Source organism: Xiphias gladius, chromosome 8 (assembly GCF_016859285.1).
Source record: "Xiphias gladius isolate SHS-SW01 ecotype Sanya breed wild chromosome 8, ASM1685928v1, whole genome shotgun sequence".
NCBI classification, from domain to species: Eukaryota; Metazoa; Chordata; class Actinopteri; order Istiophoriformes; family Xiphiidae; genus Xiphias; species Xiphias gladius.
In genome coordinates this window covers 5,172,661-5,184,514 of record NC_053407.1, presented here as the reverse complement: position 1 = coordinate 5,184,514, position 11,854 = coordinate 5,172,661, and the positions used below count along the sequence as shown (strand labels likewise).

Below are 11,854 nucleotides of genomic sequence, written 5' to 3'. Positions count from 1 at the left end.
ATGTCTTAAGTGTGAGCTCACAACTTCAAAAATCCTTCCATCCATGTCTCACAACAGATCTGTTGTGACATGAACAGAAAGTTCATTAGGTAACGTACATGATTATGAGCACCAAAAGGCTGAGACAGCAGAATATCCCCTGTCTATTTTAAGTTTTATATCCAACTGATGATGAATTGCTTGTATTGTTGTTAAAATAATGCCAATGATATTAAGTGTGTGTGTGTGTGTGTGTGTGTGTGTGTGTGTGTGTGTGTGTGTGTGTGTGTGTGTGTGTGTGTGTGTGAGAGAGAGAGTCACACAAAAACCCCTGGTGCAACAGTCTTATCTCAGATCACAAATACTACACACATACATTCAGTCCTGTCTGTTTGTCCGCAAGCTTTCTCCAGAGATCAACTCAACACACAACTGCACATGCACACACATACACACATTTACATGCTATCCTTTTTTGTCTGAGCTGGACTGCTGTTTATGTATTCACATCCTCAACCTGAAGCATGGTTGAAGGAAAACTAATTTCTTTAGTTTGTTGTATGGTTGTAAGCTTTTATTTGTTGTGTTGTGGTTTTTTTCTCATTGTGAGGTTTTCAGTTCATTTGTACGTAACAATGTTGTATGATTCTTACACTGTCATGCCACTGTAATCACCCCCACACACATAAAAGCACACATGTACAAATACTGGTGTAGAGATTTTTGTCATCGTGATGTACATAAAAAATAAGTGTATTTTTATTCATGGTGAAATGGTGAAATGATTGACTAAAATAGTTTAGTCAATCAACAGAGAATGAATCAACAAAAATTTAAGAATGGATTAAACATACTCTGGTTTCAGATCCTCAAATGTGGGATTTGCTGCGCTTATCTCTTTTATATCATTGTAGACTGAGTACTGTTGGGTTTTAGACTGTTAGTTAGACAGAACAAGTTATTTGAACACATCATTTCGGACTATAGGAATTTGTGATTAACATTTTCCACCATTTTCTCACATTTTATAGACTGGATAATTAATCAATCAAAAAAATGACAAATTAATAATTAAGATGACAGTCCTAATTTGTATTATCATTAATCAAATTTAATAATTTTATATTTATTAAACTGACATGGCAAACTGCTCCCTATTTACACTTCCAGCAGTTACAGAGCAATATTAGTTTTCATTTAGAGCCATGTTTGTCTCCACCTGACAAATATAAGTCTGATACTCCATCACCTCTAGGTCTCTACCAACTCCTGATGGAAATATATGGGTACATAGCTGCTAAATGCTTTGCTATGTTCACCCACTTGTTGCTAACTTTGTCTACTGTTTGGTGCTGGTCAGGTAGTGTACAGTGGGTTTGTCTGAGTTTTTTCACTGAAAATAGCTGCATGCTATAGCTGGAAACAACATTGAGCTTTTGACACTGAGCCAAAACAGTAAATTTGCTGGCCTGAAAATGAAAAAAAATGATTCGACAAAACCATAGAGCAGAGGGGAACGGCAGACTTTGCTAATAATTCTCTGTGCGTTTGTCACTATGAGCAGGTGAGATTAGGCCATTATTCAAAAACATGTTAACTAACATCAACTAAATGTGTCCATTTGATCATTCATTGTGACTGTTGGATCCTTGCAATGAATTTAGACATAAAGTTTTAAAGGATTTATTACATTGTTAGACTGCTTTAAAAGTAGGTATACACAATATTTTAAAGGTCTCATTTGAATTCTCTGCTGTTTATGTACTGGAGTTAGTTTTAGAATAGGGTGTTCTCTCTGAAAATCCCAAGAACTTTATTTTTTTCTTTAAACTGGAGTAGCAACATCAACAAAATGTGCACAGCAAGGACTTCACACTGGCTTGGACATAACACACTGTTACATCTGTGGCTGACTGTGGTCATTAGAAGCTCATGAAGATAGTCAAATGCTGCATTACCACTGCTGATGAGGTGTATTGAATATACAAACAATACCACTCAACTGATTTACACAGTCACACACACATGCAAACTTTTGGTGGTCTGGTTATATAAAGTGCAGTGTTTTTGGTAGAAAGATGTGAGCAGTTGCAGCTAAGTGGCCTCATACCACCCCACACTGTTTCTGCCAACACAGCACCAGGGGGTCTAAAACACACGAATGCACACCCACACACACATGCACACACACACACACACACACAAACAAAATACTCAAAAATAATAACAAGGTTGCATAACCTAACCATATCACTCTTTTCCTTTCTCTATCTTTGTATCCATTTACTGCAGTCTCTCTCTCGCTCTCTCTCTCTCTCACACACACACACACACACACACACACACACACACACACACACACACATACACGCACACACAAATCCACACTGAAAGCATCCACCGCAGCCTAAATGTTAAATTACATAAATTCCAGTGTTTTGAGTAAAATAAATGGTTTGCCAAACAAGGCACCAGGAGATCAAACACAATGAAACACACACACACACACACACACACACACACACACACACAAACATACACACACACAATAACAGTTACACCTTTTCATATTACAGCATTTTTGTTTCCTTGGCTGTACAATAGTTTGTTTTGTTTGATATACTACTGTTTTTCACAGAGAGCTGCAGCTGCGGTCAGTTTGGATACACGTCAATTAAAAAAGATTCCAACTGTGTGCATGCAAATTTAAACAGAATCTGTGTGTTTAGCCATATTTTGGTTAAGTAAATTGTTTTTGGAAACATACTGAGGGTACCTCTTTTAACAGCAGAGACGCAGATTATTCTGAAGTAGTGACTTTTATTTAAAAAAAATTTTTTTCCTCTGTGAAAACTGGTCACTATTGGCATCCATAAGTACAGAGGTGGAGTCAAAATGGATTTAGCCTAGTTTAGCCAAACAACTACAAGCAGGGGGAAATAGCTAGCCTGGTTCTGTCCAAAGTGAAAAAACAGACTTATCAAGAACTCTAAAGTTGACCAATTACACAATGTATCTCATTTTTTTAAACCATGCATAAACAGAACTGCAGCAACAACAATTCGTAGTTTTAGGAAGTTAGAACATTTTCTTGACAAACAACAGTTGCTTTTGAACGTAGAAAAGAGCCTGGCTAGCTGTTTCCCCCTGCTTCCAGTCTTTATGCTAAACTAAGCTAATCACACCATGACTCCTGCTCCATAGTTAAACATAGGGTGAGAGCGGTATCATTCTTCTCTTCTCAAGGATATTTCTCTGAAGCATAAATTCATGTACACAAAATGATCTTATTGACACTAGAAATAATTACCTCTAGTGGTATGTAGCCTCATAGAAGGTTTTGGTTTAATTTGCAGAGGTTTTTATGTATTGTATGTCTCAGCATTGCTGTAGCCCCCCCCGCCCCAATTATAATTATAATTATAAATATTTGGATTTCTAAAATTTATTTTTTCAGTTAATTCTTCAAATATATTTTCTGCAAATTATTTTTCTTAACTTGAGATTGAAAATTCATACTTAATCTTGAAAGAGCAGCTGGCAAAAAACTGTCACTACAAAGTACATAAGTAGCTGTTTGAGAACTTTCAATTGTATTTCATGATCTTCATCAGCAGATGGAGTTTGCCCAGTTTTTAGGGTCTTGTAGATGTTCAGATTTTTATTTTCCTACTATTTTAAGGACTTCTCATTTATGATGGTTTAAAAGTAGACCCTGAAAGTTCAACCTTGGAAGTTGGCTTTTCAAATATATACCTCTAACTCACACCTTCCTTCCTTTGCCATCTAGATTCCTCAAAATTAAGGTTTAAATTCTGTTTCAAAGCAATCTCCACATTATGAAGAATGAAATTCTTCAAAAGCTGAGTCCTTCATAGGGCTAGGTATCAAGCCTAAATACACTCTGAGCATCAACCAAAGTATCAGCTTTTGTTGGCCTGAAAGTAGTCAAATTGATGCATATCAAGTCTAAACATGCTGGAATCAGCTTCCAAAATAACGAGCATCTGTACGTTTGTAACTGTAAAATTTATACTCCCCCAAACCCAATACACTACATGTGAATGGAGCATCACATTACTATGGATAGTCCACAGAACTTGATGTTTCTTCCATAGAAAGTAGTTCCCCATAAAATTGTCACATAAGTCACTGAGACCGTATTTCCGATAAGGGATATTGCTGTTGAATTTGAAAAGGTCATTTATCATTGCCACAAATTAGATTCCATTCACCTCCATTGATTCGGCTGGATGCAGAAAAGTCAGAAACAGATATCTTAAAACTTGGAAAAATAAAACCAAACTATCTACATAATTAGACAACAGTAGGGTTAAGTGAGAAAATATGTTTTTTATAACTTGGGTGAAACAACCCTTTAAGACACTCCCGAGGAACATGTGAAGGTATGTGTTACTTAATGCTAACGTGCTGTAAATCATTGCACTGTACATTCTGGTCTCTGTTTCATTCTGTCATAATTAATGCAGGAGTACATGCAAGAGCGATCAGGAGGCAACAATTAAATACAACTATGCATGATGAGTATGTGGGGACAGGCAAAACGCACTTGCACAAGAACACTTTCGTACACACCTTTCACTGTCAAGCTCTGCAGCCTAGAGGTATGCAGACTATCTCTCCATCTAGTAACTATACATCAAACCCAAACCTGTGTGTATGGAAAAGATATTCAGACAAGGGGGGAAATTGTCTCTTAACTGAGTTGTGAGAACACTGAGCTGTTCTCACATAAAAAATACTGTAAGTCGTGTCAGTCACGCTGAATAAAGTCACACTACAAGCCAGGTAGGTTTTGATGTTTATTTCAACACTAACAGTCACGTGTCATAATGCGCTGACTGGTGTCACGAGGCAGCCGCAGATCATCTGATTTCTCTTGCTCTAGCCTCAGAGTGAGAAGCTCAAACTGTCCCATTTCAAGCAACATAAATTAACTACACACAGGTCATTCTGTTATTTAGATACAGCTAACAGCTAACTCCTCAGAAACAGTATCATAAATGCCTTCTAGGTGTTACAAGGTTATTACTTTTCACCATTTCACAAGTCAAACATGTAAGATGTGACATCACAATAGCCTGATGAAAATACAGAGTAAATGATTTAGTCAGTGGATTATCTCAAAACAATGTATTCTGCTGGCTTCTGTTTTATTTTCTGTTGCTTCTTGTCTGTGCAGTTCTTGGAAGAGAGTACCAAGAAGAACAGCTACTACTTTGCAGCAGCTATTTCCAGGATGTAAAACTTAATGTCACAGCATTCAGAGATGCAGGAGCTGTGGGATTACTAAATGGGGCCGTTTCTCCTAAAAGTATCTTAAAAATCAATTTTACAAGTGTTTGTACACATAGATGGACTCAGAAGTACATGCCTGCCAACATTGTAAAGAGTTAGATGAAATTATGTATTTCTAAATAAGTGTAACACATTTTTTTCAATACTGAAAATGAAAATAACTCCATTATTAAGTCAGTTATGCAGTATATAGAAGCAGGGGGAGACCAAAAACCTTTGACTCTCAATGCAAATTTCACATTTTTGGATTTTGTTGTTTTCCATAGGATGTTACAAATTTTTTGACTAAACAAGAAAAACATATAATTTGTAAATTTTAGGTACCTATTATGCAGATTCATGTTTGTATTCCTGGTGTGTTAATTTTTTTTATCTTGTCCTCTTCTAATAGAGCACAAACATACAAACATGATGCTTTTCTTGTCTTGCTTCTGGTTGAATAAGATGCTTGTCAGGGAAACACACATCCACCCAAACAGCCAAACTAATGTCAGAAGAATGGTCAAAACCCAGATTTAAAGGGACACTCCACCAATTTTACAGATGAAAATCAATTTAGTTGTAGTGAGGGGCACTACTCTGTGAAACTGGTTGTACACAGATCAACCACAACATTAAAACCAGTTACCAGTTTTAATATTGTGGCTAACTGGTGCTCTGTTGTTCTTGAGTGCAAAATCTCCCATAGGTGTTATATTGGGATGAGATCTGGTGACTGCGAAGGCCATATAGCATATGATCCACATCATTTTCATACTCTTCAAACCATTCAGTGATCCTTTGATGACAGTGCCCCCATCCATGGGGCCATGGATGGGGGCATTGTCATCCTGGAAGAGACCACTCCCATCAGTATAGAAATGTTTCATCAGAGGATAAAGGTGATCACTCAGAACAATTTTGTATTGACTTGCAGTGACCCTTCCCTCCAAAAGGACAAGTGGACCCAAACCACACCAGCAAAATACACCTACAGCATAACAGAGCCACCAGATTGCCTCACTTGTAGGGGTTAAGCATTCAAGCCTGTACCATTCTCTTTGTGTATGCCACACAGGTACTCATCCACTTGTGAATATGGTGAAGGATGACTCATCTGACTATATCACTTTTTCCACATCTCTTAAACTAGTTCCTATGTTTTTTGCACCACGAACTCTCAAATGTGCATTCATCTTTGTAATCAGGGGTTTATGCACTGCAATCCTACTATAATATCTCTATGTAATTGTCGATCGACTGTTCCTGCTGACACAGTCTGATCACGTTCTCAGTCACCTGACGAATAGTTGTTCTTCTGTTTTTCCTTACTTATCGCACTAATGCACGAGTGGATCTGGATTCGTCATGTTTCTCCACTCATTTATTTAGGTTTTTCCTTTAATTTGTCACCCATCTGTATGTAACTTTTGATAATGGGATGAGTTGACTTTGTATTGCTTTAAAGGGTCACAAACCAAAAATGCTGGGAACCACTGCTTTAAGCAACAGTTTCAAATTTTAAGCAATTATTCGCTTTTTTGCCAAGAGTTAGATGAGAAGATTGATACCACTCTCTTGTCATGTAGATTTGTAGCAAGCATGTAGATTGGTAGATGGATTTTTTTTTTTCTTTTGATAGAGAGAGGCTGGCTGTTTCCCCTTGTTTCCAGTCTTTATGCTAAGCTAAGCTCACCGGCTGCTGGCTGTAGCTATAAATTTACCTAATAGACCATAGACATGATATGGCATTGATCTTCTCATATAACTCTCAGAAAGAAAGTGAATAAGCAAGCATACCCAGGTTATCGAACCATTCCTTTAAACAACCATGAAACAACCACTAATGGTCTGTGATGACAGAACAGGAATCAAATGTTTCATGTTTATTTCCAGCCTGTGAAAGCTGACCAAGCACAGGATAGAGTGTAGTAGATGATACTCCATACAGCTCTAAAACACGACTAAATAAATATCACTTTTTGTGTTAAAGAGACAGACATTGTATTTATACTTAGGGCAATATCAACTCTGCTGAGCTTACAAGATCCCTATCAGTGTTTCAACTCCTATTCACAATATTCTGAATAGTAAGGAGTTCTGGATAGCAATTTGAGTGGCTATGATTTCTATAAATTTAAATTTTGAAGGGACTACAGTAAACCCATCCCACTTTCATTATTTGTTTGAAAGAAAGAGCTTTGATAGCATGTTTGTAGCTGACCTATCTACCTTTATAGAGACAGATAGCAGACTGTACTTAATACTTAATGTTGACCTTTTAAAGAAATCTGTCCATTTATTCCCAACCTTCCCAGCTTATTGTGCAGTGACTACATATAGAAATTATTGCTGTAGAATTACATTGTCATACTGAGGTGCATTTTAAGTAGGGAAGCCCATCTCCTGGTATTGCCAACACTGATTTCTCTGACCCTGAGTTTGTGCCTTTGAATTACAGAAAAGTCCAACATGCTTCCAAACAAAGTGAGTCTATACCAGTGACTCGCACACAGGTGGGTTGTCAGAGTCCTGGCTGTGCATGGAGCTCAGGCCTGTGTCCGAGTCCTCATCATTTGTGTTGCAGGACTTGGACAGACCTCTGGCCTGCTCCACCCAGCCGCTGCTCTTCTCTGATGATGCAGGTTCAATCTCAGCACTCACTGCACCCAACTCTCCCTTACCATCATCAGTCACTTGCTTGTTCACCTGCTCTATCTCCATGGTCTCAACTTTGGCCAAAAGGTCCAGCAGTTCACTCTCCTTGGTCTCCCAGAGTGCCAGACTCAGGTCCAAGTCCCCCCTGATGGTATCCAGGTCTGTCTTCAGCTGCAGGCCAATGTACAGACTGGTGTCCAGCTGGGTTTTGATACTCTCCTCCTCAAGGGCAAGCTCGTTCTCAGACAGACTCTCAACATCTGGTTCCACAGCTGGAGCTGCAGATACAGCAAGGCACATCTCCTCTGCGACAATTTCTGTGTCCTTTATAGCCTCCGCTCCTTTCTCCTCGCGCCGCCGCTTCATCCACCGCCGGTTGAGTTCCTCCTGGATCTCTCCAGTGATGCTCTCCACGAGCGCCTGGCGCTCCGTCAGCTCCTCCTGCAGCCGGACCATCTCCTCGCACCGTCGCGCGTAGTCCTCAAACTGCGCGAGCGTCTCCGCCGTATGTAGCGCATCCTGCAGCTCCGCTTTGTGCTTCAAGTCCGACGAAGCAGGAGCCTCCGATGAGGTGTCCACCATGTATGTGTCCTGCACGTAGTTCACCCCGTGTCTCTTAATGCGGTCGAGGTGCACGTTTGCTTCGTAGTGTTCGATCTCCCGGTCAAGTTCCTTGATCCTCTGGATCTGCTGGCGGATAGTGTGGTCCTGGGAGATGACCAGGTGAACCAGCGTTTCCATTTTCTCCACGGAGCTCTTATCTTTAGAAACAGCCTGCTCTTTCTTTTTGTTCATCTTATCCAACTTCCTGAAAGCCTTCCTGACTATGCGCCTTTGTTTCTCCTGTGACAGGTTGGTGGCAGCGGCGGTCCAGCAGGTCCTGGCGGTGCACTTGAGCACCCCGCCCGTGCCGCCGCTCTCTCGGCTCTGGACCACCCGGGCCTCGGCGCTGCGGGGCCCGTTGTTGGGCAGCGATGCCTCGTTCTTCACCAGGAGGAAACTGACATTCTCCTGCTCGTCTCCCCAGGCGCTCCAAAGCCTGAGGATTTTGGTCTTGTTAGGTAAAATCCTCTCGAAGCCCCTCCATTTCTCCACAACGCAGTAGGACTCGGGGGAGGCGGACAGCATCGCAGCTGAGGTGCCCTGCCGCGGGTTGCGGTCCTCCAGCAGAACTTTGACCACGTCGGCGCAGGTGGTTCGCTTTGACAGCCCGGAGACCAGCTTCTCCTCCTGGCATACCCACACCGAGATCTTCCCCTCCTCTGATTCCATCTCCGGCTCAACTCCTGGAGAAAAAGTTACTTCAGCGAATCCTCTAAGTCAGTCTACCTGTGGCAACTCAGAAAGCAAAGAAGGCAAAATTAATCTTTAGATTTCTGACTACGTTTGTAGTTACTTTAAACATAATGATCGGGGGAAATCGAGGATAATCCAAAAACCGTCGCTGCGTATAAATTCTCATTTTAAATACGCTCAGAGGTCCGAACATATAACCTCGTTAGCCATTGAGGAACCATTAGTGTCGTCTACAGAAAAAATACATCCTTTTATTTTCCAATGGTTTGTTTCCGGGCTGCCTGTCGGGACTTTATCCCTCGCTACCCGGCAGATTGATCTCAGCCCTGCGCACAGCTCCCGATAAAAGAGTTGGAGAGGTGCGTCCTTTGTGACAGAACAGGCTGTTCTGCTGTGTGGGACAAAACTGGAGAGGGCTGTAACGACTGGGACACGCCTCCTTGCTCCTCCGTCCGTCTCCCTCTCTGTCACACACACACAAACAAACATTCTCTCACTTCTACTATGGGAAACATGGACTCTCTCACTTCTACACGGGAAAACAAGGACTAAGATAGTGAAACAAACAGGCAGGAGTCTATTGAGTTTGAGCTAGATCTGAAGACAAGTTAGCCTCGTGCTAACTGCTTAATTTTATAATTAATGAATTTGAGAAGTTTATGTGTCCATATGGACACCAAATCTCAACCCAGCTGAACATCTCTACTCTTCACCACCATTATTAGACGGAGAATGATGGTATTCATATACTCCAGTACAGTTCCACAAATTTGTGCCAAGGAGCACTGAAATGGGAGGTTTATTGATGGACAAAAAACTGAGACACCTTTTGCTGGTGTGTCCTTTAAGTTATCACCAGCATGTAATTCCTGGTGGTGTATACTCAAGGTTACGGTTCAAGACTAGTGTTTTAATGGTGATAACTGCTACTAAATGATATATAATCCACAGCTATACCAACAAAATCTTAGTCAGCACAAGAAGTCTACTTTAGTTGAAGTTGTTTTTTTTTTTTTTACCTTGTGGGTATGCAGGGGTCATACAGCCATATATCCTCCCCCTGGATTTTTGCACTAAAGTTATGTTTGATCTTCAACCAACTCTCACAAGGCAATCTCATACTCTTGTTATATTTTTACAGAATTACCCACAGTTTGCAGCAGCTCTGCATTCTGTAGATGGAGTTAATCGTGTTTGTTTATGATGTTCCACACAAACCAGATCTAATGATTCATGGTTACAAGCCAAGAAGACTGAAGCTAAAATCAATGATGAAGCACTTACTCTGCAGTGTTACACTGTGGTATGCATTGTTATACAATTTTATCCTCATAATCACCAAACTGCTGAAAGTTTGAGAACTCAGCTGGATTGAGCATAAAGCAGAAAGAAATTCATCTATTACAGCCTGCAGGGTTCTCATATAGTGTCTGACCCCATAATCTACTCTTTCAACTACTTGAGGCCAGAATATGGTCGATGAATCTCATATCAGGATTAAATTATTTATTTGCATTAAGAGTGTGTGTGTGTGTGTGTGTGTGTGTGTGTGTGTGTGTGTGTGTGTGTGTGTGTGTGTGTGTGTGTGTGTGTGTGTGTGTGTGTGTGTGTTTCTGTGTGTGTATGTGTGTATGTGTGTGTGAGTGTGCGTGTGTGCATGCATATTACATTAATGGCAAGTGTACATCCCCACTAGCCACCATTAGAGTTAGTTTGTGTACTGTAACCACAGCTCTGAGTGGTGCATCAGGCCGGGTTTGTTGGTAAAATAATTGCTTAGAAAACCATCTTGGAATGTGAGAACACGCCAATGCATGTGTATGCACATAGCATACATAAACATACAGTATTATTCAGCAGCATGTGCACACACATTCAGAACACGCAGTACACTAGATTTGGATAAAGAGGATTGTCAGTGCTATGTCTGGGCTGTGAGATAACACTGAATATTTTTCTCATCTTTGACCTCATTTCCTATGCTGTCATCATGTCTGTCTGACCTGTAGAGTAGCTGTTAAAGGTTTGGTGCTTCCAGTTTTACCACAATAAATGTGACCACAAAGCAAATCCGACTAACCCAAACATTTACTGTCGCAAAAATGGCTTGGTTTCTTCAAAATCCCATATCTTACATGTGAAAATAAAGTCTTATATGTGAGCCTAATGTCTTTGATTCTGATTGATAAAACACTAATTAGTAAAGAAATAACTTAATTAATTTAAAAAACCCAAACAAATAAAATTTACTGAGAGGTGAAAAAATTCTATTATCTTACTGGCAAATGAATATGAATAATCAGGTCTGTTAATAAAAATAATGCATGAAAGCATGTTTTATCACTCCATGAATAGATGGATGGATTGTTTTTTTGAAAATGGCTCCCCCTGATGTTCATAAAAAGTACTACACAGTTGCAGCCACTTTCACCCGCTGGAGCTCTCCATTTACCTAATTTACAAAAAATTATTTTAGGACAAAATAATCAGTTTTCTCAGTTGCTTTGCGATAATTGTCGAATGAAAATCTGGATTCTCAATACACTGTGAAATTCTCAAATGCATTTCATGTTGCTTCTGCACAATATTCAAATGTATAATTAACTTCAGTTTTCATCACTTC

At 40.0% G+C, this 11,854-nt stretch overlaps 1 protein-coding gene across 1 annotated transcript; it reads right to left on the bottom strand.

Moving 5' to 3' along the window:
- Positions 1-6,479: 6,479 nt before the first annotated feature.
- Positions 6,480-9,613, bottom strand: rassf10a (Ras association domain family member 10a). Its single transcript, XM_040132073.1, has one exon. It carries the CDS (start codon positions 9,205-9,207, stop codon positions 7,771-7,773), a length of 1,437 nt encoding a protein of 478 aa, XP_039988007.1. The 5' UTR covers positions 9,208-9,613; the 3' UTR covers positions 6,480-7,770.
- Between the last annotated feature and the right edge of the window lie 2,241 nt (positions 9,614-11,854).

What these genes read in the sequence shown, in the direction of transcription:
- rassf10a (XM_040132073.1), bottom strand. Translation starts at nt 9,207, where the DNA reads ATGGAATCAGAGGAGGGGAAGATCTCGGTGTGGGTATGCCAGGAGGAG.